Source organism: Onychostoma macrolepis, chromosome 05 (genome assembly GCF_012432095.1).
Source record: "Onychostoma macrolepis isolate SWU-2019 chromosome 05, ASM1243209v1, whole genome shotgun sequence".
Taxonomy (NCBI): domain Eukaryota; kingdom Metazoa; phylum Chordata; class Actinopteri; order Cypriniformes; family Cyprinidae; genus Onychostoma; species Onychostoma macrolepis.
In genome coordinates this window covers 9,025,263-9,051,095 of record NC_081159.1, presented here as the reverse complement: position 1 = coordinate 9,051,095, position 25,833 = coordinate 9,025,263, and the positions used below count along the sequence as shown (strand labels likewise).

The 25,833-nt window shown below is 35.7% G+C and overlaps 1 protein-coding gene across 4 annotated transcripts in view; it reads right to left on the bottom strand.

Annotated features, from left to right (window-relative positions):
* fam172a (family with sequence similarity 172 member A) overlaps positions 1–24,697 on the bottom strand; it is a 184,480-nt gene extending 159,783 nt beyond the window's left edge. For all 4 annotated transcript variants that reach the window (XM_058777456.1, XM_058777458.1, XM_058777459.1 and 1 more), the window contains exons 1-5: positions 24,590–24,697; positions 23,347–23,482; positions 23,079–23,180; positions 18,062–18,162; positions 474–539 (exon numbers count right to left, since the gene is read on the bottom strand). In XM_058777456.1, coding sequence (XP_058633439.1) covers positions 474–539; positions 18,062–18,162; positions 23,079–23,180; positions 23,347–23,446 — 369 coding nt within the window. In that variant the 5' untranslated portion in view covers positions 23,447–23,482; positions 24,590–24,697. The remainder of the gene's footprint in view (positions 1–473; positions 540–18,061; positions 18,163–23,078; positions 23,181–23,346; positions 23,483–24,589) is intronic.
* Between the last annotated feature and the right edge of the window lie 1,136 nt (positions 24,698–25,833).

Sequence of the window (25,833 nt, the reverse complement as noted above, 5' to 3'; positions counted from 1 at the left end):
ACTCCAAGAACATCATTTGGTAAATACTCTCCACAAATAAAACAGCTCATAAAAGCCTGTGCCAGCATTGTTCAGGTGATTTATGGAGTGTAATTTACAGTGCTTTTAAAAGGGCATAAATTCTATGTCTACCAAGTGCAAACACCCGCTATCAAAAATGATGTGTAGTTTAATGATACGCCTCTTAAAAAGTATACTAGAAATCATAACATTATTGCTCATATGAATGCAGTGACCACACCTCAGGAATCTCCTTGAGCGTACGCAATTTTACCATCAGACCAAATGCAATTTTCTCCTGGAGAGTTGAGAAGTGTTGAAGAATATCACTCTAAAACTTAGTTTTCACACAATATAGACCATTGTAATCTTATAGGACGCCAAGCGCAACTGCATCAATGTTCGCAATAATTCTGTTTAGATTCAAATTGTGGGCATCTAAAGTATTAAGGAGGAAAAAAGACGTTACTTACAGGGAGGATCTCCTTCTTCAGATTGCAGTCTTTTTCCAAGCGTTCATAAACATACTTTGTAATGATCTACAGGAGACAAGAGAGACATCCTTATAAGTCTTTCAAACAAACTTACAAATATTTCTTCCAGTTGGTTTGAAACTAAAATATACTGTAACTCCGGATGGAACATTTAGGAAAAAAAGCACTGAAGGTAGTTATTAAAGAATATTAGATGGACCCCTTTCATATTTCTGGGGTTCTTAGTGGAAGTCGGGTAATCTTAGTAGTGAACAGAAAGTAAACTGAAAAAATAAATAAATAAAAATAAATTCACTCAGAAATTGGGTAACACTTTATTTTAAGGTGTCTTTGTTACACGTTACATGTACTTACTATTATAATAACAATATATGATGCATAATTACATGCAAGTAACCCTAAGCCAAACCCTACCCATATAGTAAGTACATGTAGTTAATTAATTTTACTCAGTACTTAAATGTATAAAAATTGTTTAAGTAGTACTTAAAATAGTGTAACCCGAAATTGCTAGTAAATTTCACAAATAATTACAAAGAAACAAGAACAGGCTGAATTAAATTGCAAAACTTTAAAGAAGAAAAACTGATAGTATTTTCTTCTAAAACACCCTGTGATTAATCTTCTTTCATCAATAAACTTAAAATATTTTTTACAGTGTACAACAAATAAAAATGTTCGAGTTCCCATTTTCTCCAATATCAAAATAATTTAAAAAAAAATCTCACAATAGCATTTCTATGACTTCTCAAAAGGGTGAAAAAATATTAAGAGATTGATATAGTGGTCAGAAGAGAGAAAAATGTCAAACTTGTCATCACTCCCTCAACAGCTGTATTAGAAACACTCATGCAGCTGCATGAACTTGTGTTCAGTAATTTAATGCAAAGGTAATATAATTTTATATATATATATATATATATATATATATATATATATATATATATATATATATATATATATATATATATATATATATATATATATATATATATATATATATATATATATATTTTTTTTTTTTTTTTTTTTTGAGATTTATTATATTAAGAACTCTGGAAATGCATAATCAAAATCTGTGATAAAGGTCCATTGTGTAGTTTGATTTATTTGGCATAATTGTACAAAGAATATTGTAATGCAACTCAAACTGAACCTATACAGAAAAAAAAAGAAAAAAAAACTATGTTTTTCTTTATGACAATCAGAATTAATCACACTTCTTTGTATATATGCAAAGTCCATGCAGTTGTATACTCGACAGCAGCAGTGAATGAGATAATTGGAACTGTCTGGATTTCACTTGTTCTGCTCAGAGAGCAGAGTGTACGGGTGCTGTCAGCCTAAAGCGGGGCAAATCTAGAGTACAAACAGCGGGTTGATGTAAGGTATGTTTATCCCTGCAGCTAAATTGCTAAAGAACATGTACACAGTGCAATTTCAACCCCGGGCCAAAAGTTTCATGGTTCAGTGACATCAACAACTTTGAGCGTTTCTTTCTTGTTTTGCTCTAGCTCACGATCTGCAACAGCTGAAACTACAGTGTTTTAAGAGGTGAATAGCAAATGCGCTAATTAAGATGAGATGTTTTATGGTGGTTGTGATTTGGCAACAGTCAGCAGAACAGCTCCAATGTAACAGGGCTTATCTTTCAGGGCACGCTCATCCTGTTATGCCAAGTCAGAGAGAACTTTACGGCCCACCCGGGTGGAGGCACTAACAGATGCCCCACTGGAATGGGGCGTGAAGGTGGTGGAGCCGAATCTGTGTCTGACGGCTGAGACTGTCAGCTGTCCTGGTGTTACAAAATGTGTGAGGTCTTGATCTACAGTCAAACAGAGCTGATGGGTGAAGTCAGTGTGATGCACACAGTCTAGACCAGTGGTCCTCAACTGGACGATAAAGACACAAAATTCATTGACAGGTCTGTTCTGATTATAGGGGGGAGGGACACAAATAATGGAAAATACAAATGATAATGTGTAACTAACCCTATAAAAACTAGTCAAATTAGGTAGATGCCTACACAGACCGGGTTGCATGACGCAAATGCCCTTGAAAACCATCAACAAAACTAGGCAAGGAAATAGATTAATTATGAGATCACTAATAATGATAGACTGATGGACATTTTGGTCAGGCTGTTGGGTGATTTTTGCCTATTTTGAGATTATGACATCGGCATGTTTCCTTGGACAACAGTTTTAAAGTTAACTTTCTTGTATGGCCATTCAAAATACATATAAAAAAAAGCATGTGTGTCTAATTTAATATGATATATATATATATATATATATATATATATATATATATATATATATATATATATATATATATACACACACACACACACACACATATACATATATATATGTATGTATGTATGTATGTATGTATGTATATGTATATGTATATGTATACGTATATGTGTGTGTGCGTGTATATGATTGTATGTATAAAATACAATTTAAATGGTAACAAATTGGTAGCAAAGTATTTTGACATTGTTTTGTGCAGTAAATGACTGTCTGCAGAAATTTAAACTGAATATAAGGACATTTTCAAAACAAAAAAAACAACTCACTATAAATTATAAAGTATAAAGACAAGTCAAGTTTGTAAATGCAGCAACATCTGAACACATCTCAACTAATAATTATCAAATTATAGTTAATATATGAATAAAGTTAATCTCTGTATTTCTGCATTTTACACTATGTACTGTAGGTCGACAACTGACGTTCAAATAGGGCTGTGCGATATGGCGATATATATCGGATGGACGAAATAAAAAGTCTGTCGTTTCATATTATGTCTTATCGTTTATTTCGAGGTGTCGCAAAATACATTGTTTACGGTAATACTTTTTAATCATTTGGATGACAGATCTTTACACGCCACCCACGGGGCGTGCAGGGGAGACAGAACCAGAACAAAACGAGGAGCTTGTTCCTAAACGAGGGACTACATCTGTAGCACTGCAGTGTTAAAACAACCGATTTTAAGTCGTTGAAACACAAACAATAGAGCTATATGCGTGCGCTGTCTCTGTTTCTGTGTGAGAGGGCCGCTTTTTTTTTTTTGCAGTTTTATTGGCTTTGAACGATTACATAAACCCGCGTCAGAAACCCCGTCTTGGCAAGTATCCTCAAAGACAGCGATTTAGGTTTTAAGAGAGAGAAAACAGCTGAAAGAGAAAACGCATATGTAACAGTATGATCCGGACTTTGGTCTTAAAGGGGAAGCTGTCCAATATTCGTTCTGTGTGCCATTCATATTAATCATAGCATATTGCTAGAAAATCTCTGACTGCTCTTGACTAAATCACTTTTGTAACTTTTAAGAAATAATAATAATAAAAAAAAAAATGATATAGATAGAATCTATACATAATACACGTGTTAATTATATCTATCATAGATAGATATAATTAACACAGTGAAGACTAACTGCGTTCACACCAGACGCAACTTGCGCGAATAAATGGCGCTATTAACGCGGCACGAATTTTCGCCAAAGTTCAGATTTTTCAACTCGCCCGAAACACTCAATTCGCGCCACGTCATTCGCGCGAATCGTGCCGCAGGATGTCTATTTGCGTCTTTGCATTGACTTAAAGGTGTAGTAGGAGATCTCGGAAAATGCTAACTTTAGCCTGATAGCACTGAAAGCGAACGTCCCACCCTCCCTGCAATCACCATCCAAAGCCACGCCCCCTGAACGCACATACGCTCAAAGAGCAGAATACCAGAGACAACATTAAATTACTAAAATAGGCTACATCAACAGTTCCCAAATACAGTCCTCGCGCCCTCCCTGCTCTGCACATTTCATACTGTATATCTTATCACGTCCGACGGTTGTTCTATTCGACCGCAAGTCATAAGTGTCCTGCGAAGTGGACATCACCAGATATTCCGCCATGATTCCAGTTCAAAACGAGCATATGTTCCATACAAAGGGCATTAAAGCGTGTGAGACATGAATGTAAATTGTATTTACTTACTCTAAAGTAAGTAAATACAATTTATTGGCTTACTCTCTAGTAAGTTTCGCCTGTGTGAAGACGCTGCGCAGCGCAAATCCGTGAATGAATGTTCCGAAGTGAAATAAACCAACGGATTTTCCCTGTTCAGGGAATAGGGAGCAATGAACACTGTGTAGGCAGCATGTCAATCGAACACAGTTCATGCATGTAGCTCTCTTCTAACGAGCTGGTTATCTGATTCAGGTGTATTAAGTGAGACATGCAAAATATGCAGAGCGGGAGGCGCGAGGACTAGAACTGGGAACCGCTGGGCAACATCATGTGTCGTTCACCGGTGAGAAAACTTTACAGCACAGTTAGTAAAAGTACTATAATACCAGGAAGGAAGATCGGGTTGTTGATGTTTGCCTGCCATTCTCTCGCTCTGTCTGCAATAGCGTACATGAATGCGCCGATGACGGATCCTGTCTGCGCGAACAGGGTGCGCAGAGGTATGCAAATACATATGTTGACAGGCAGGTAGGAAAGACAATTAAAATGCTCGGACCGAGCGTTTTGATTGGACGAACATTTCTTGGTCCTACACCTTCCACAGAATATATAAATACAGATAAATACATTTAGACCACTTAACTTAATGATTGCTATCGGGATGTGAAGAGACTTTCAACCAGAATAACAAAAAATGTTTCTGAAGACAATCACCTATGGCACCTTTAACATGTAAATCACTCACGCTTAACGCTTCATTGAACGCACCATAATTAATTTACACAATGTATGTAGCATTTCTTATTTATTGTAGTTTGTGTCCTATTGCTTGCAGTTAGTTTCTTATACTTATTTCATCACTGACTGTTTATTTATTTTCAGTGAGTTTTTTTGTTTGTTTGTTTTTTGTCTATTTTTAGGCTTGTATTAGTTTGATATTGACATTGGTGACAAGGATTATGAAAATTATATGGTATCAAAGATTTTAATGTAAAAACCTTTTTAAAAGAAAAAAAAAGTTACTATATCGTGATATATATCGTTATCGTGATATAAAATTAGTCATATCGTGATATAAGATTTTGGTCATATCGCCCACCCCTACGTTCAAATGTAAAATCTCCTAAATTCCTGAAGTAAACCATTTCAGAACCACTGGTTTAGACTAGATCAAATTTGAATACATTAATAGGATAATAAAAATCCAATCAAAAAATGATCTGTGACTTCATACGCAAAGAATCAATACAACAAATGTGCATATGAGTTCATACCCACAATCATGACGCAGAGGGGGAAAAACTCAAAACAAAACCTTTAAATAGAGTAATAATGCAATCGTAATGGTTACATACTCATTTAAAGCCATAAGGCATAGCCTAAGCTATTGCTTATTTGATTACAAACACCAAAAGTACATTAGGCTCAAATGAGCTAATGCAAAGGGATATTAGCGCTCGTCAGCGGTCAGCGGGCCTAAACGAGATGACGGATATCTCTACAGACCGTGGCGGAGGCGGCGATGCCGGTGACGGTAGGAAGACGCAGGCAGCTCAACAGTACCTAATTCACTAAATGTCAAGCTCTCTGATGAAGACTAAAATGGTTGTGAAGTGCAATATGCTTGTGTTTAATGACATCAATAAGCCTTGCAGGAAATTTCATTTATACTACATTATTGCTTCAGTGCCTCAGGTGCTTCTCTTTTGATATATGAGAGAAGAGAATGAGAGGGTCTTGAAAGGGTGCGTGGGTTCTGTTCCAGATGGTCCACGGCCATTCACTCTCACAGATGATTGAGTATATGTGTCCGACAAGATGGCGAGGGGTCTTGTAGATAAGACGCGTGAATGCATGCAACATGTTCCCTCATCATGTGCCAGTGGAGAGTGGACTGTCCATGCTAACATCACAGGGTGGAAAAACAATATAGCAGAATTATATATATATCTTCCATATATAGGCAGCAGAAAGTGTGTAGTATGGTGGCTGAAGTGGATAATTCGAGTCAAGCATCATATTCAGCTTCAAAAGCAATTTTGCTGCTATTGTACAATAACAGGCTGCTGTTCTTTTGCTTCATCTCAAAATCACAAACAGTCTACGAATAACATATATATTAAATGTAATAGTCTACTGTACATATTACATTGGTTTCAACTGAACAACTAAAGGACAAACAGACATGATAATATGGTAAAAAATAACTAGTCTGTGGGAACCAAAGACAAATCAGGGCTAACACTGACTTCATGGAATCTTTAGGAAATATTTTTTTGTTGTTGTTGCAGGGAATACAAAATAGCTTTGTCTTAAAAAAAAAAAAAAAAAAAAAGACGACGACAACAACATCCAGTTCTCTTTTCCTCGTTTGTGATCATACTCCATAAAAACTTGAGCTTGAAAAAGCAGCCCAGCCCAGTCTTGTTTTGCTGTCTTTTAATTTGTACTAATGTCTATTTACAAAGACATCATACCTTATAAAAAGCAGCCAAAGAAATATGACTTTTCTAGACCTTGTGCAGAGTTTGTACAGTTCACATCACTGAGAGCTTGAGAAATGCCCCAAACAATCCCTGAGCAGCTCTGGGCTATTTTTCTCTCTTCACAAAACAACTTTGAATAGTTCATACATTATTTGTGCAGTATTCAGACAAGATTATTTTCACAGGTTTAACTTTTTGCCCCCAGACTCACAGAACACCCCGTGAGCAGAATTCATACAAAGCGTATGTTCGGTGGTGGTAACATCGGGTTCACATAGTTGATTCCTTCATACATCCCTCATAGGTGATGCAATCAAAATTGCTGAACCTTAACATTTCAAACTATCTGCATGTCACTAGCGGTCTCTGAGGGAGTTCCCCCAGGCCACTATACCGAGAAACAGAATCAATTCTCACAGTTAATATACTAAATAATCATATGGAATATTAGTGTTTGCCTTCGCTGCCCTCCTATAGATAAATTGACATGGAGAGGAGAGCACAATCGCCTGTCATTGTAATTAGAGCACAGTGCTGTCGCATAATTAATATTGTCTTATTAGTCTGATAATGAAAACCCTGCAGGTAAGAACGCTAAGTGCTCCTCACCTCCCCCTCTAAACGTGATGAGGGTGGTGATCACAGACCCGCTGGAGAGGAGTGTTGTCATGTAAAGCGTGCACCAACTAAAGACCCAAAATGAGGGGTTTTTATTTGAATTGGAATGAAAAAACACATTTTGGAGGGACAAAGCTAATGGTAGATCGGAATCCACAGCCAGAGAATTCCACAGAAGACAATGCACAAAAATCAAACACCCGTCATTCAGAAAATTCTTGCCCCTTGGCTTTTCCTACTGAAAGAGTTACATTTCTTCCAGCTTCCAATATGGTTTTAAAAGGGTTAAATCACACATTTTTTAAATGTTTCTTTTTTTTTACCTTTCTCTCTTAAATCCACTTAAAATATTTTATTTTATTATATAAGTTTTTGGCCCAGCAAAAAAAAAAAAAAAAAAAAAAACTATACATTTTTATTTTTAGGAATGCACATATATTTGTTAGAAACATTTTTCTTTCATTAAATGTTGAACTTTTTCCCCTCATTTTTTGTCCTTTGTAAAAATAAATTATACAACAAGACTGATATTATTCTAATATGCTGATGTGGTGCCCAATAATTTCTTTATTTTATTTTTTTTTTAAATCACTGATAAAAACCGTGAAACTTTTCTCCCAGAATTCTTTGATGAAAAGAAAATTCAGACCCACTTTATATTACGTGGCCTCAACTACTATGTACTTACATTTAAGTTAATCATTTGATACAATGCACTTATTGTGTACATACATGTTCTTACATTGTACTTCTATTTTTAAACATACCTATATGTAATTTTTGTAGTTATATTTATAATTACACTGTTGACCCATCCCTTACACCTTAACCCACCCTTAAACCTACCCATACCACCAAACCTGTCCCTAACCTTACCCGTATCCCACCTCAATAGCAGCAGAAGTGTTTTGCAATACAATATGAACACAATAAGTACACTGTACTTATTTTTTGATATAAGTACATAGTAGTTAAGGCCACCTAATATAAAGTGTGACTGAAAATTCAAAAGAACAACATTTATTTCAGACAATGTTCACAAGTCTCTGAGGTCCAAGTCAAGTCTCAATTCTTTGATCTATTTTTATCAACAGTTCTTTCAGCTAGTTATTGAGGCTAAATCAGTTTTGAAATACTGATTTCATGATACTATTGACCTTTTATTATTTCTCAGACAAAATGCTGCACATTTCTTTGTAAAATTGAAATGTGTTGAATAACAAAACAAAATTGAAATTTTAAAACAAACCCCAATCAAATATAAACAAACTAAGGCTTTGCCTGCGCTCTTTTTCCATTTAAAATCAGAGGCAACCACAGTATTTTAAACACAATCCAAACAAAGAGGCTGCGTACATGCAACATGAGCAGTTTTTATATCTAAATTGGATTGTATAATTTCAAAATTTGAAGCAAAAACAGAATGGTCTGACATTAGTTTTGTGAAACTATCCTATATAAAACATATTTGCAAGAAACAAAATGGCAGACAGGCTGAATTAGAATGCAGATTCACTCTCTGCCAGCAGGTGACGCTTGTGGAACAGCAATTAGACAGGGTTTCCTTGGTTGCCCCTGTAAACAAAGCAGTGCTGCAGTTATGAACACTACTTTAATATGCATTATACAGAGGCAAGATGAAAAGACAATAACATTTATAAATAATAAACTTTTATAAAAACAGTCAGTTCCCCTCAGAGATACATTCATATAAACTCCCATACCAAACGACTTGCGTTTTTTACGAGTCACGATCCCAAGTCAGGTAGAAAAAAGTCTCAAGTCAGCTGTTCACGAGTCCAAGTCAAGTCGCAAGTCTTTATTTATGCGACTTAATTGCGACTCGAGTCCAAGTCGCAGACTCGAGTTTCCATCGACCTTCCTGTCGACCTATTCTGTCCTATCTAAATAAAGAGGCACAAAACATTCAAAATAATCTTTTAAACTATTGTTTAGAATTCCACAGATGTGTGCACAGAATAGACTTAGATAGTGGCCGACAGACATTGGGTTTCCAAGAGGTCTATACCATTATATGCATAGCGTCACGCTAATTCACCATTCTAACTTGTACAATCTTCTTCTAAGCCAGCAAAACACTAAACCACATGTCACACTGCTGGAGTCCTGCATATAAGATACATAAATACAGCCATGTCTCATCTGCCAATGATATGGGTCTCAATGATATAGGACAATGGGTGACCACACAGGGTCAGCTCCAGGCTCAGACTCCAGGAGGGGGTTTGTTTATGGGCTGCTGATGTGGCGGCCAGGATCTGGAGGATCAGAGAGGAAGGAAGAGCCTTAGCAGGGGGATCTGCAGGGGAGCGGTGGGGAGACAGAGCATATGAGAGCGGGAGGGGGGGGGGGCACGCTAATCCCCCCGCAGACACCATCCTTTGCCAGCTCACGCACAACGCCACAGCTGAGAAAAGAGGGAGCGTGGGAGGAACGGACGGAAAGAGACGAGAGAAAAGCAGAGACGCCACGGCAGCCTTGACCAGAGCATGTCGTCTGGGTGGGCAAGCGATAAGGTGGACACACACAGCTGAGGGTCTTAATGAAGTGCACTGTTGTCTAAGAAAGTTGATCTGTTTGTGAACTCCCATGCAGCAAGAATCCTCTTCAAACAAGGAGGAGGGGGTCCGCGGGCCCCTAGATGAACAGAATAAGTCAGAGAAAGCGATAAAGCGAGAGAAAAGAGAAAAGAAATCCACAGACCTCCCACAACGGAGGTATTACGACTCAATCTCCCCCGTCCGGCTGACCTCAGCACTCGGGTGATGAGACATTTGTGTTCCACATTGAAAAAAAAAATAAAAGAGGAGCGTCATATGAAACTTTGACCTCTTGCATGATGGGAATCCCGAGGGGAATTGAAAAATGAGGACAGGTGCTTATCAGGTGGTCCCGCTCTGACCCGGACTAATGAGTCGACTGGACACTGGGCAGTGAAGGGTAATCAATATTGCAAGATGTGTTTGCCTTAGCCACTCTATACTGACTTCAGATCAGTCGACCGACAGAGTCTTTTAAAGCTACTCAGGCAGGACAGAATGAATGAATGGCTTCAAAGCTGTTTGGATAATGACAGTGAGTGAGAGAACGGTACACTGATGGAGTGACAGCACAGGGAAGAGTGGGGAATTATCAATAGATTAAAAGGAAGGAATAAAGAATACATGAAGAAAAGACAAATCCCCAAAACAGAAACACACATACACAAGGTTGACAAAAGAGGGAGATGTGAATGCTGATTCATGACAAGAGAGGGTTGAGAAATGAAACCGCTCGGTTGGACTCCCCTTTTCTTGTTTCTCTTTTAAATATTTAACTTTTTGCTTTTGTTAGAGGAGGAAGAAAGTGGGTGCACTTCATGTGATAGTCCCATAAGGCTTCTGTGTGATTCTTCTGTCTGTTGTGTCATTCAAACCATTAAAGACAACATGAAGCAACATTCACAAGCATTTACAATCTTTTAAGACAAAAAAGACCATTTATTTTCTTGCACATTCCTGATTTTTTTGTTCTTTATTTAAACTGAAAGTCTTTATAATCTTTAAATCAATTTGTCTTAACGTGATTTCTCTGAAAAGTTTGCATTCAGGTTTCACTCAATTTTGATATGCAACTCCCATTTTTGAAAAATCTCAATTCCCAATTTCTAAAAATCATGTCACAATCCTACTTTTTTCCCCATTGCACACAGAAAAAGTCACATTACATAAGTGAAATGGGCAGCATGGCTTTACATAGAGTTTAACTTCAGAATGTAAAATTATCAAGTGTACACTCGAAAAAATGCTGGGTTCAGCTTGTTGGGTCATTTTATTTTGTTATTTTTAAATATTTTTACCCAGGTGCTGGGTCATTTTAACGCTAGGTTATTTTTTTCTACCTAACCACTGGGTTGACCCTGTCTCCGGTGAAACTTCTCAAAGTAGTTGCTGTGAGCACGGGCTTTTTAAGTCCACAGGAGAGAGCGGTACTCAGCTCCGCTGCTGCCGATTTGATGCACTCTTTTGGGGAAATAAAGGTTTGTATACATTATTTCATTTATAAAGTCTTTAATGTGGTGTAATTTATATTATTTTACGCAACACAACATAAGGACGAGATGTCAGCTGCGTCAGCTTCTGTCATCGTTTCTCATTGGAAACGCCTTTGCCTTGCATAACAAATGGATTTTATTCATTATAATACTGAGTGTAATTTAATTTGATGTTCAAATATGTTCTCTAATCTCAGTACTGTTTGTTTTTGGGCAGGGTTTGGAGTCAGTCACGCCATCTCTCAGCTACGAGTGAAACACGAGGCCGCGGTCTAAAGTTTGCAGTTCCCCTGTGAACAGCAGCCCTTCACCGGCACGAGAATTAGCACTATTTCGGTAAAAAGCGATTACAGAGAACAGTTGAATTCACTTAAATTAAAATGCTACTTCTAAATATGCCTTTTTTATTTCTAAAATGCTTGTTAAACGAGTTTAAAATGTATGTAATATTGTAAACTATGCTGTATTCACCCAAATGAATTTGATGCGTCTTGTATTTTGTCCATGGGTGTTCTTGCTTAATAATAAATGTTCATCTTTTGATTATTGCTGTTGCCTATAGTAATTGTGTGTGTGATTTTTAATTTCCAGCCCATTTTAAGCCAGCAATATAATCATTTTTAAACCATAGATGACTTAAATTAAACAACCCAGCATGGTGGGTAAAAATGTTTAACCCAACCAGCTGGGTCAAAATAACCCAGCATGTGTTCTGTCCAATATTTATTTACCCAGCGCTGGGTTGCCAAATAACCCAAGTTGGGTTGTTTTTAACCCAGCATTATTTAGAGTGTACAGTAACAGATACTGCATAAGAAAACAAACAAACAAACAAACAAAAAAACAGGAAGATTTAGACTTGATTTTTGCTGCTGTGATTTGATGCCATAATGAAAATGATTGAACAGCTAAAAAAAAAAAAAAAAAAAAAAAAAAAGCTTTACTTACAATATCCTTTTCAATTAAGACAAACCATACACTGCAAAAAAAGGTAAATTTTGAATTACTATTGTCATTTTTATTAGTTTTGAAATGTATAATTATTTCGGTTTACCTTTATTTTAGTGATAATTTTTCTTATTATTTATACAACTTACTTTACTTCAGTTAGTTGTCAAGGCAATATTTCAAAGTTCAAAATTGATTTTTTTTTTTTTTTTTTCCAATTAATGAAAACAATTTTCAATAGTTTTAGTTAAAATAGCTATACACGTTGCCTCTATAAACACAAATTCAGGTTTCATCTCTTGCAGCTGGTGGAGGAACATCACGTGTGTCAACCTTTGAGGAAGCATCGGTTCCTAAATCAATTTTGCTTTACTTTTATAGGGAGCTGTTCTTAACATAAAAACAAAACAAGCATGACTGATGCTATTGTGTGGGCCTGCCGTCACTCTAAAACAGCAATGTTCTTGTGCATTGTGTGTGGTTGTCTATCTACAGGATATAAAGTGTATTTGTGTTTCCTTACATAATGAAACAGCTGTGACATTTACAGTAACATGACTTTCACTAATTTTAGCTCAAATGTTGCAGTCCAAGTTATGCACCAAAGGTTAACTGCATCACTTCCCAATCCTATTAAACACCTCTTATGTCACTGTCCGATGTCCTTTCAATTAAAAGCACAAAAATACCCCACTCCCTCTGAGTCAATGTTTCTCTCACACACTCGCAGTATAAAGCCAATCAGTATAAAATGTGAGAAAGAGGGGAGTTATCTATGAAATCAAGCCATCTGGGCAGCCCTTCTTCATTAGAATACTGTATGTCTGTCATTCCACAGATGCAGAGAAAGATCCTCATTTATTAACAGCTTAATGCTCTCCCATCTGGAGTCGAGCCCACACTGTGTCACCTAGCGCTGAGAACAGTCACTTACAGCCCTCCACACACACTCTCTCCGTGTGCGTGTGTGTTTAAGGTAACGTTCATGACCCTCCGCCCACTGTGAACATACCAACATGGACCCACACAGTACCTGCCACCCACACACAAACTCACACGCCGTCAGACACAAAGTATGAATGCATAAACAGCATTGTACTGCCAGGGAGGTCAACAAAATGGCCAGGTAAACACACAAAACAAAACACTCGCATATATTGAGAGAGAGACACACACATTCGCAAAAGGCAACAGACACCTGATACTATGATAGGAAAGACACACATTAAGAAATGCTAGTGTACAATTTTAGAAAAAAAACTTAATTAAATGCAGGCAGAGCATCTAAAACCCCCATCTATGCCGCCCCCTCCCTACCCAGCTAACATGGTGATACAAACACACACCCCTCTAAGGCAAACCACTTGCCAATGTTCAGTGATGCAAACCAGCCAATGATCTCACACTTCTGCATGCGTGTGGAATGATGATCCCAACGTGATGAAGAGAGAGGAGAAGAATTGTGGAGAAGTTGGCTATAGAAAAAGATGATGGAATGACCCTGAGTTTGAGTTTGCCTCCAGCTCCTGCATGTACTGTACGTGTGTGCAGATTGCATTCAGAGATGCTGTAGAACTGCAGTAGAGCATTTAAAACCAAACTAAAATACAAAGGTATTGCATGTTCAGAGAGAGTGTTTGGAAAAAATACACTAGCTGTCAAATGATTAAAATCGCATCCAAAATAAAAGTTTTTATTTACATAATATGTGTGTGTACTATGTACTGTATATTTTTTATGTAACTACACACACGCATGTATATATTTAAGAAAAATATGTCACGTTTATGTCATTTGACAGCACTAAATTACACCTGAATCCTGAATTAATTAAATCCAAGATGCATGTTCAAGATTATACATTATTATAAACATATTTCATTCAAAAGTCAATAAGGTGCAATGCTGTTCGGACAGAAAAGTCCCAAAATATCTTCTTTTTGTGCTCCAAAGAAAAAACAAATAACAACACGAGGGTAAGTAAATGATGACAGAATTTTCATTGTTGTGGATGAACTATGCTTTGTAAAATAATTATGTCCGATTATAATTTTGGTACGCCTAATGTCTCCTATAAACTGAAAATTCTTGATAGGAAATAAAAAAAAAAAAAAAACTAAACTAAAATTTAAACTAAAGACATTATTATTATTATTATTATTATTATTATTATTATAATAATAATAATAATAATAATAAGACATTATTCCACACTTCAACCATCAAGGTTGCAGGGAAATATGAAATGTTATTCCTTGTACTTCAACTTTTTTGAGAGGAAACTTCTTCAATGCCTTACTTTGTGGGGAATATCCTTGATCGTTTTTTTTTTTGAAAGGCGGTTACTCTTTGCCAGAGCTTCCTTGCATTCTTTGAAGAAATATGGCCTCTGTTTCATATTTTTTCAACAAGACAAATGTAATATTTCTTTCTGGATTTGAATATAAAACTCACTATAACTATCACTGACATAGTTTACCCTTACACATCTGGCACACTTTACCTCGCAACTACTGAATATTTTAATTTAAATGTGTAATAATTTGTCATTCAATTTAAAAAATGTTTTTTTTTAACTACATATTTTCCTCATTTTGCACTGCTTTGGCAATACAAGACATGCCAGTAATAATCATCAAACCTTATGGGCCGAGATACTTTTGCCTGAGTCTCTCTCTCTCTCTCTCAGTGAACCTGTCAGGGTAAACCTGTGGTCCAGCAGCTCATTCAGGCCCAGCTGAAGTGCAAATTGGACATCTGGTGCTGCCTCCAGTCTCACAAAGACTCTCGCCCACTTCTGTACCCCACATTCACACTCTCAAATCTGAGAACGCTGGAACACAGGGACACACCATCAACAGTGGCATTCACAGACACGAGACAGAGACAGTCGGAGCAAGAAATCAAGTTTTCATCTGAATCTGGCCCCCGTATGCATTATGGCTAGAACAGCACTGAATTCACACACTTCTGTCACATTCTGTGCTGATTGCAGGGGAAAACCAGAAATTCTTTGGATGGATTCAGATATGGTGATGCATGCTTAACAGAGCTGAGAGTACTACATTCTCACTTATAGCTGAATGCATTGTCAAAAATGATAAAAAAATAATCAGTCATTGCATTTTTTACTAGAAAAAAAAAAAACCTAAATGTGCATTCAAAGAGAGATATAGGTATAATTTTGTTTAAATAATTATGATTAAGAATTTATTTAAGAATTAATTGTTTATATATCATGGTATATGGAAAGGAAAGGAAAAGAAAGGGAGAAAAATTACAAATGTTTTTTTTTTAAATAGAAATTTGGCATCAATTTTAAGTTTTTTAACAAGACCAGCGTAATAGTACTTTCTGCACTTATATGTAAAGCTCATATGGCAGATAAATAAATAAATAAACTGCTAAAGTAAATGGCTATGGTATTTCATAGAATATTCAAAAAGCTTTTAGTCATAGTAAAGTGTTTTGTTTTTTTTCCTTCAAATTTTGGTGTAAATTGTACTATACAAGGCTGACTGTATAAGTGCATGATGCTGCCAAAGCCTGTGTTGAACTTTACAACAACAAATAACATCATTAGGATGGCTTTGTACCTCCAATCTATTTTTGCAGGGTAGCTAGAAATGACTTAAGGGATGAGGTATAACTATTCTTTCTAGCCTGTTTAATGAATGCAGGCTACCACAAACAGTACTTTAATATCAGGTGCCACATAAGTGATTTGATATCATATGCATCCATATTGCAAACACACATCACAAAATCATCTAACCCTGCTCAACCAAATCCTTTAAAATTCAAAACAATATCACAAAATCCAACCTGCTTTCACTTCCACTCTACTCTGAATTCACTCAGAATTTCATGAGATCTGGTCACCCGCTGTTCAGCTCCGAAACGTTTGCTTTATGTTTTAGCCACATAAACAGATACGCAATGATAATAGGGGAGAAATGTTTTGTTTTGTTCTTAAAGGGCCATTTCTCCTAGGATCATACCTGGACCAGAAATAAAACGCTCATATAATCCTAAAAGAGTCAATCTCTTTCCTTTGAACATCAAACGAATATGCACTACAAATAAAGCCAAAGAATACAGATGTAAATGAACAAAGATAATTAAGTGCATGTATACACAAATTAACTTAAAACTCAGTGAACTGCATTTGAACTTTCAAAGCCACAGTAGAAAAAGAAACTTTCCTGAAGGCACTCACACGTACTCACACAGTCTAATAAGCCAATATGTGATACATGTAAAAATAAGAACAATCAACAAAAACCTTAAAGCTTATAACATGCACACAGCCCTGGAGCGTGACAGTGGAAGGGGGTTGGAAGGAGTAGTGGTTGGTAAAGCGTGAAGGTGCGAACAGTGAGAGTGCTGTAAATCAGAGCTCAGTCAGACTAAACACAACAACCAAAAAAAGATGAAAGACAATCTATAACGTATCAGAAAGACCACGTTCACACCTAAAAAATGTCTCATGTGAAAATCCATGTGACTCAAATAACTTGTGGTGCTGTGTGGTTTTAAAAAGTAAAAAAAGCAGTCTTTTGTTTGCAAAAGCAGTCTCTTACTGAATATATTTGATAATGCAGTAAAATAAAATTGTGAAATTATTGCAACTTAAACGTTTTCTATTTTAATATAACTTTAAATTTTAATTTATTTCCGTTTAATCTAATCCCAGTGTCACATGATCCATCAGAAATCTTTCTAATACTTTGATTTGGTGCTCAAGTAAGTACATTTCTTATTATTATCAATGTTGAAAACAGCTGTGCTGTGATCTTTTTTATTCAGGATTCTTTGATGAATAGAAAGTTCAAGAAAAGCATTTATTTGAAATATAAATTTTTTGTAACATTATATTATCGTCAATTTTGGTCAATTTAATACCTCCTTGCTGAATAATAATTCTATCTAATCAATCAATCAACAAACAAACAAATGAATAAATAATACTGAGCCCAAACATTTAAAAGGTAGCGTAAATAAATAAATCAATACTCAAAGATGTTCTATAATATTGAATTATTGCATACATAATTTCCCAAACTGATTTGTGAAGATAATATGGTAACACTTTACAACAAGGTGTCATTTGTTAACATTAGTTAGTGTATTAACTAACATGAACAAACAATGAACAATGCATTTAATATACTATTTATTAATCTTTGTTAATGTTAGTTAATGAAAATACAGTTGTTCATTGTTTATTCATGTTAGTTCACAGTGCATTAACTAATGTTAACAAACACAACCTATGATTTTAATAATGCATTGATAAATGCTGAAATTAACATTAACTAAGATTAATAAATGTTGTAGAAGTATTGTTCATTCTTAGTTCATGTTTACTAATGTACTGTTGTTAACTAATGAACCTTATTGTAAAGTGTTACCGATAATACAATATAACATTTTTGTGTAACTTTTTTTTTTTTTTTTTTTTTTTAAATTACAACATTACCTCTCCCAGCGCTTCGTATCTTTTCTGGTTCCATCTATGCAGGTCCTCTTTATAGTTGAAGACAAATGGATCCCCTGTGCGTATGTGTCTCAACTGACCATCTACAGAAAAGAAAAAATAAATAAATAAAATAAAAAATACACCGCTGTATAATTTTGTAATAAAATCATAAAAAGTGACCTAAAGTATACCTAAATATGGTTTGTGTAGAAGGGCTTACATAAACAAACAGTTTGTAACTCAATAAGAAAGACAGCACTCACTTATTCTGCTATCTATTCACAATAAGGTTTGAAGGGGCATTTCCTGCTTGGGTCTCAGACTGGACGCTATTAATTTTATTATCTTTAACCTCCCTATAACATTTCTCCCAGTTCTACTTCAACAGCAGATGAAGGGAATATTAAGGACAATATTAGAGCAGAGTATCTTGAAGTGGAGCGTGAGGGACGGCATGTAGCCAAAGCCTTTGTAAGCCAACAAGAAAAGAATGTTTTCCAACATAAAAGTAAGACATCTTTGATTGGCCATGACACACATGAAAGCCTTGTTGTTTTCACAGCAAGGGCACAACATTGGCAGGCTAGAACTCAAGTGAATCACTCTTTACCTTCACATTCACCAATCATTTTGCACCTGCAGTTTGAGGAGCATCAAACACCTCAGCCAAACCTATTCTCAATGAGCAGTTGGGATCCAATGAAACACTTCCAATGAAAGCCTTAGTATTTGAGGCCTTGAGGACCATCCATAGTCCACACAAAGCCTGCAGAAGTCATTCTACCTGTCAGGCTGTGACCTTCAGTTCAGAACCTCAGGCCTGCTTGATGTGCATCATTCCCCTTCATGCAATTAAATACGTTTGGCTGGCGTCCCCCCATCTGGCAGGTACAAGCCCTGCGAACGGCTAACGCTTCTCCTGTCCCCCTTACTTCGGCCTTCTGGGACGTCTGGCAGGCCTTCCTCAGACAGCTGGTGCTGCAAAAGCGGTCTCTCCGCCACTATACCTCAAGCCACCAGAGATCTGAGAGCGTGCGCGTGCGTGAGTGTGAGTGTGGCTGGACCGCTGCAACTGTTCCCTCCTATGAGCATCCTTTGAGGGGCTCGTTTGAGAGCGGGCCAGCCGACTTCATTCAAAGTGACCCACTTGAATGCCACTGTTCTGCCAAGGCTGGACAATGAGGCCTGGCTTTTGCCAAGTACTGATGCTGCTAAACAGCTGCTGAGGTGGATGAGGTAAACAACAACACCATGCATGGTTAGGACTAATGGAGATTCAGGGGAAGGGCTGAATGACTGGCATATACGCAATCCCATCCACTTTTTGGACATTTTTTTTTTTTTTTAATTAGTCAATTTGTACTATACTATATTGTAGTACTGACAAACAACATTTGTCCAGCTCAACCACACAACCCTGCTACCTACGTTAGTGTCATTAAAAAAATTACTTTCCTTCATTTAAGGGCAAAATAAGTCTGAAACCATATATTAACATTAGGTCCCAAACTAGCTAGCCCCTTGTGAGTGAAAGCCAGACTTGAAACATTGTTGGCTACTATTACTTTTTAATACTTTACTATTAGCCCCAACTGCACCCCGGGCGCTACAGCATAAATGGCTGCCCACTGCTCCGGGTGTGTGTTCACGGTGTGTGTGCGCACTAAGGATGGGATAAATGCAGAGCACAAATTCCGAGTAAGGGTCACCATACTTGGCCACATGTCACGTCACTGTCACTGACACTTTTTTTAATATTTAAAATATAAAGTATGTATTAACTGTGTTATTTAATTGTATATATTGAATATCCATGCATATTATTACACTGTAAATAATGTTACATGGTACAAAAAGTGTTTTTCGGGTGCTATGAGAATACCATTTTTTTTAATATGCTTTGATATTCTTTAGGAAACCCATTGCCTTAAAATTATTAAGTAAATAATAATTTAAAAAAATAAGTCAAGTGAATTGTCAAGTTTACTTAACTTTTTTTTTTGTTTTTAATTATTATTTACTTAATAATTTTAAGGCAACGGGTTTCCTAAATTTTTTTAAGTTAAGTCAACTTTCACTTTTTACAGTGTACCAATAGCATTAATATACATCACCGTTCAAAAAATTGGGTAGTAAGTAATGTTTTTTAGAAGAAATCTCTTATATGTTTACTAAGGCTTGATTGATTGGTTAATTGATTGATTGGTTGGTTGGTTCAAAAACCCCACAAAAACATTAATATTGTAGAATATTACTACATTTTAAAATAATGTTTTCACTATTTTAATTTATTTTAAAACACAATTTATTCCTGTGATGAATTTTCAGGAGCCATTATTCCAGTCTTCAATGTCACATGATCCTTCCAAAATCACTCTAATATGCTGAATTGGTGATTTGGTTATTATTATCCATGTTAAAAAACAATTGTGCTGCTTAATATTTTTGTGGAAACTATGATACATGCTACAGGATTATTTGATAAACAGAAAATTCAAAATAACACCAATTAAATAAAATGAAATAGAAATCTTTTGTAACAGTAGTCTTTACACTTTTTATCAACTTAATGCATCCTTGCAGAGTAAAAGTATTAATAAATAAAATAAAATAATTCTTACAGAACCCAAATTTATGAACGGTACTCCTCTTACTTTTTGTAAGGGCACCAAACATTCATATTAATACAATTCTATTCCACCAAACAATACAACACTGAATAACATAAACATAGAAACTGGTTTCTAACATTTCTGAAAAGAAAGATAGGCCCTTCTATTCTACTGTTGACACAGAGGAACAATGAAGCCTAAAACCAGTGTTAAATCTAATAGTGACCTCTCTGATTGTCAATGCGTGAAGTTAAAATACTCAAAGCATACACACTTAACACAAATAGCCTTGGGGCCTCATGCTTTTGCAATCACCCTAGTGCATGGCTCCACAAAAAGAAAAACAGCTTTGAAGATAAAAGATTGCATAAGCACTTTCATTCCCCTCATTCTCAAAGCTCCAGCACTTTTTGCACAGTTAGCAGGTGATAAATCCAACATGGCTATCTCAGAGAGTATTACACTATTCGCTTTCATCGTTAGCTGTTCAACAACATGTACCACTAAAAGGCCGTATATCAACAATGAACTCCGAAAGCATGGCCGCTCCTTTGAGATAGGACGGGAAAGAGAATTAGGGAAAGAATGAGAGAGACAGTGGAATGGGAGAGAGAGAGAGACAGAGAGAGAGATTGAGATAGCATGCGCTAGCGTAAAAAAAATAAATAAAAAAAAAAGTACCTTTAAAAATCAATTATGCATTCACAAAGGGGTGAAGAGAAACACTACTACCAGAAGTGCCTAACAGAAGGAAGAAGGGATCTAATGAAACCAACATGCAGTGGAAGTTCAGCTCCATCGTCTTCATAACACAGGCTCTCTGAGGAATATCCCCTTCAACTTATTCTCCCTGCTTTAACCTGGCATAATTAGCATGCTTTCTCGATCTTTAGCTTAATGAGGTATACATAACCTTGGATTTCCAGTAATGAACGAGCTGAAGGCGGATTGGGATGAAGTCATCATGCCACATGATTTTGGGAAGGGGAAAAAAAAACAATCATTTCAAATGCATATGTATTTCTTGTAGGGTTATCTCAGATCACTGATTAAAAAAAAAAATAGAAGAGAGAAAAAATGCACAAAAATTAAAAAGCAGTTTCCACAAATAGGGTACACTGTGATTTCCCATTATTTCAGGGGAAAGAAAGAAAGAAAGAAAGAAAGAAAGAAAGAAAGAAAGAAAGAAATGTAATGTAATGTAATGTAATGTAATGATATGTAATGATATGTAATGTTTTTGTAGCGAAAACTATTAGAGATGTTGGATAAAAAAAAGCAGGTCATTTTAAACACACCAAACACATAAAATAATCGTAATATTTGTGAAGCTCTACTATTTAACCCTCTTAGCAAAGTTACTGAAATTAATTATTAAAATTAAACTAATATTTTACTTTAATTTATTGTAAATATTTATATATCCCTAGTGAATTAAAACTTAATTTAGGCAAGTAATCTTGACAGAATTTTACTTATAAATCTTATAAATGATTACACATTACTAAAATAATAATAATAATCATTTTTAAAAATAATTTTGATGTTCGTTTAATAATTATTACATCACTCAAATCAAGGTTTTAAACTATATTTATATATGTCCAGTTGGTATTGGTCTCATATAATATAGTTTAACCATCAACATTTTCTAAAATCTATGCACCAATTAGTTGACTTTTTTGCACCCAATCTGAATTAATGCTTGAAAATAACATCACTCAAATGAAGGATTTAAACTATATTTACACACTTACACAAATCTGCATTTGGCTCGTTTAAGGTTTAGTTTTACGATTAACATTTTCTAAATGCTCTGCACCCCATTGGCTGACCTTAAGCCCTATTTTGTATCCTATTTGAGCAAAGTGACAAACACCCTGCATTAAAAAGCTAATGTTCAGAACTATACTTTGGCTCAATGGCCATTCTACATTCATCTCAGAGAGTGGGAAAAGAAGTTACAAAGTGAAACTTTCTTATAAAATCGAATAAAAGTGATACTCTTCACTGAGAGACTGATATAAGGTATTCCAGACGCTAACAGGAGGCGTTTTAGAGAGAGGAGCAAGGTTATGCAAATCTAGCCGTCAAACAGAGCACAAGGCTGAGTAAGCCACTGACAGCCCATAGCATGCACAACTTGTCCATTCAGCTGCCACAGACTCCAGAGACTCTGAAACAGACAGCGCTATCACAGCCTGCTGCCTGCTGTCAATATCCAATGAAACCCTCTGCACACTTCTAATGCATTCAAACCTTCAGAACCACAGACAAGATACAAAATCATGTTATTAAAGTACAAGCCCAAACGCTATTTGATGGTCTAGATGGCACGTATGTCATAGTGTGAAATAATTTACTGTCTAAAAATGTTTAGAGTAAAGACAAGCAAAAGGTCTTACGCTCATTGAAGGCATATTCAAACTCATCCAGAGTTTCAGGAAAGTTCAGTGGAGGTTCGTCTTTTTTCATCAGCTCGTCTAAATCTATCCTGGACAGTAAATCTAGAAAACAAATTAATTAAATATCGTTTTAAATAAAAAAAAAAAAATGTAAAAGCACACAAAACATCCCCCATAAAATGTGTGATTTAATTTGCATTTAATTTCTATTTGTATGTATGCATGCATGTATTCACGCACAGTGTGTATTCATAACTGCTGCCATTACCTTTTAGTGCAGTAGTTTTTTCTTTTTCTTCTTGTGCCAAGAGCTGGGCCATAGTTATCCAAACAAAACAGAAGAGGAAGATGCTGACTCTGACAGGCATGGACACACCACTACAGAAATATTACTGCATGTCACCCTGATCAAGAATAAATAAATATAAATAAATATACAAACAAACAAACAAACAAACTTCCAATGCTATGACCTTTATTGTAACAACACCATCATAAAAGGTTTGCCTGAGTTGCCTGTAAACTCATTAACATGAATGCATATAACGCATTATAGAAATGTATATTAATGCATTATGAAAAAGTTATAATGTAATATTATCAGTAACTATAACAGTAAAACCATAAAGCAGTAACATTCAAATATTTCAAACATTAGACTGACTGTCAAACTGCTACAGAGGTGTCACAAATCATAAAAATTTAATTATTAATTAATTAATTAATTAAAATTAAAACATTAAAACATGTGATTATGACCTATTATAATGCATTTTGTGTATCAATATATCAATATATTAAATCGTGTTTAAATAATATTCAATAGCAATTAACAATGTTTGGGACAAACAGCTGACCAACAATATAATAATATATTAAATGTATTTAATGATAGGTAACTACATGCAATTTTGATTAGTGCAAACAATCATTAATAATAACAATAATTTGATTATACACTGACAAATTAAAAAATACATAAATATTGACAGAGACATTGTTGGGCAACGTAGCTTTTAAAGTTTCTAACTTCTAATGTTACCGTTCTGATTTTAATGCCGAGTTCTGTTCGAGTGTTCGCAGTCAAACGGAAAAGTCGTTGTGTTGAATTTAATCGTACTTTAATGACAGTGCACTTTGATCTGACAGGTCAGACTGTCTGTATGGTGGTAACTAGCATTAAGCTAACAGCTTGGTCCAGGTCTAAAAGCAAGCGGGCTGCAGTGAGAGACCCACAAGCGCCTGAATCTCAGTGTCTGCATTTAGAGAAACACAGTGAAAGCAGCGACCTGCTGTTTGCGAATTGATCGGAGCGGGTAAACATAGTAAAAGATTCCCTGCATGGACCCCAGCCAGTGTTTATAAACAACTACTCATCACACAGATGGGAGAAAAACTTCACGAAGCACAGATAGTTAAAGCAGCGATACGGATCACCCTGCTAAAGAGCTAGATGAAGACAGTGGGAGAGGTAAATGTGTATTTGCATGCATGTCGCTCCGCTCACGTACCATAACAACAAGCACATGTGAAATTTCACACATCCTGCTTCCTCCTTCTGCCAAACAGGAAGACACGCTTCCGTCTCCTCGGAAACGGAAGCGTTTTACACACGTTCCAGCTGATTGGCGGGATTTAAACAGACAGCGCCGCTTTTCACACAGTCACAGAAGAGCTATAGCTTACTAAACGTACAGATAGCCTACAAATGATATAGCCTACAAACGTTTCCTTTATAGTAATAGGCAATAAGCTAAAGCTAACGATGTTTTTGATAACACTTTTTGTACTATACATACCGTTTAAATCTCCTAAAATAAAATCCACGTCTTTGTAAACGAATCAATAATTATCACACTATCATATAGTGTATATTTCACTGTAAAATCACTGTGAATCAAATGCAGACTTTTGAAAAATAAATATAACAAAATAAGTACATAATCCACACGAAGCCCTTTTTTAATATCAATTTCTGGCATGCTGAAAAAAATCGCTACATCAAAGGCTGTCATTTTATTTTATTTCAGCTAGTTTACACGGTGAAATTTCATTTAGTTAACTGAAACTAACATTTAAGTTTTAAAAAAAGAATGAAAACTATATAGACATAACAAAATTATTAAAAACTTAATTCAAATTTAAATAAAACCAGAAAACATAAAAATACAAACAAATTATATAAGGTTAAGGTTATTAATCATAGTAAAGTACCGCTGCCAGCTAGTATTGAAGGGGTTGTTGGGGCTGAGAATATTGTCAAATTGCGGAGAGAATATTTTTAATTGTGTTGAGAGGCAGGAATTTGAAGTAGGTCATGTACCAAGTGATATTGGTGTGATTATTAGATCTTCTGAGGTTAACTGTGCTATTGAGAAATTGGCTGTAAATAAAGCATGATTTAATAGTAGCTGAACATCTGAAGTATGCTAGCCAAAGCATTTTAGTGTTACTTGCTTTGTGTACCTCAATCTATGTTGACAGTTTTATTAGTGCCAGTAATTAAAGATAAAACTGGTAAAATATCCAGTATAGAAAATTATAGGCCAATTGTCTTAGCAAATATCATCTCAAAAGTATTTGAGCGTATCCTTATGGATAGGCTCAAAGAATATTTGGTAACTACAGATAATCAGTTTGGTTTTAAGAGGAAGCATGGTACTGATTTATGCATATATTCGCTAAAGGAAGTGGTTATTGTGTATAATAGACATAATTATACAGTATTTATGTGCTTTTTAGATGCTTCCAAGGC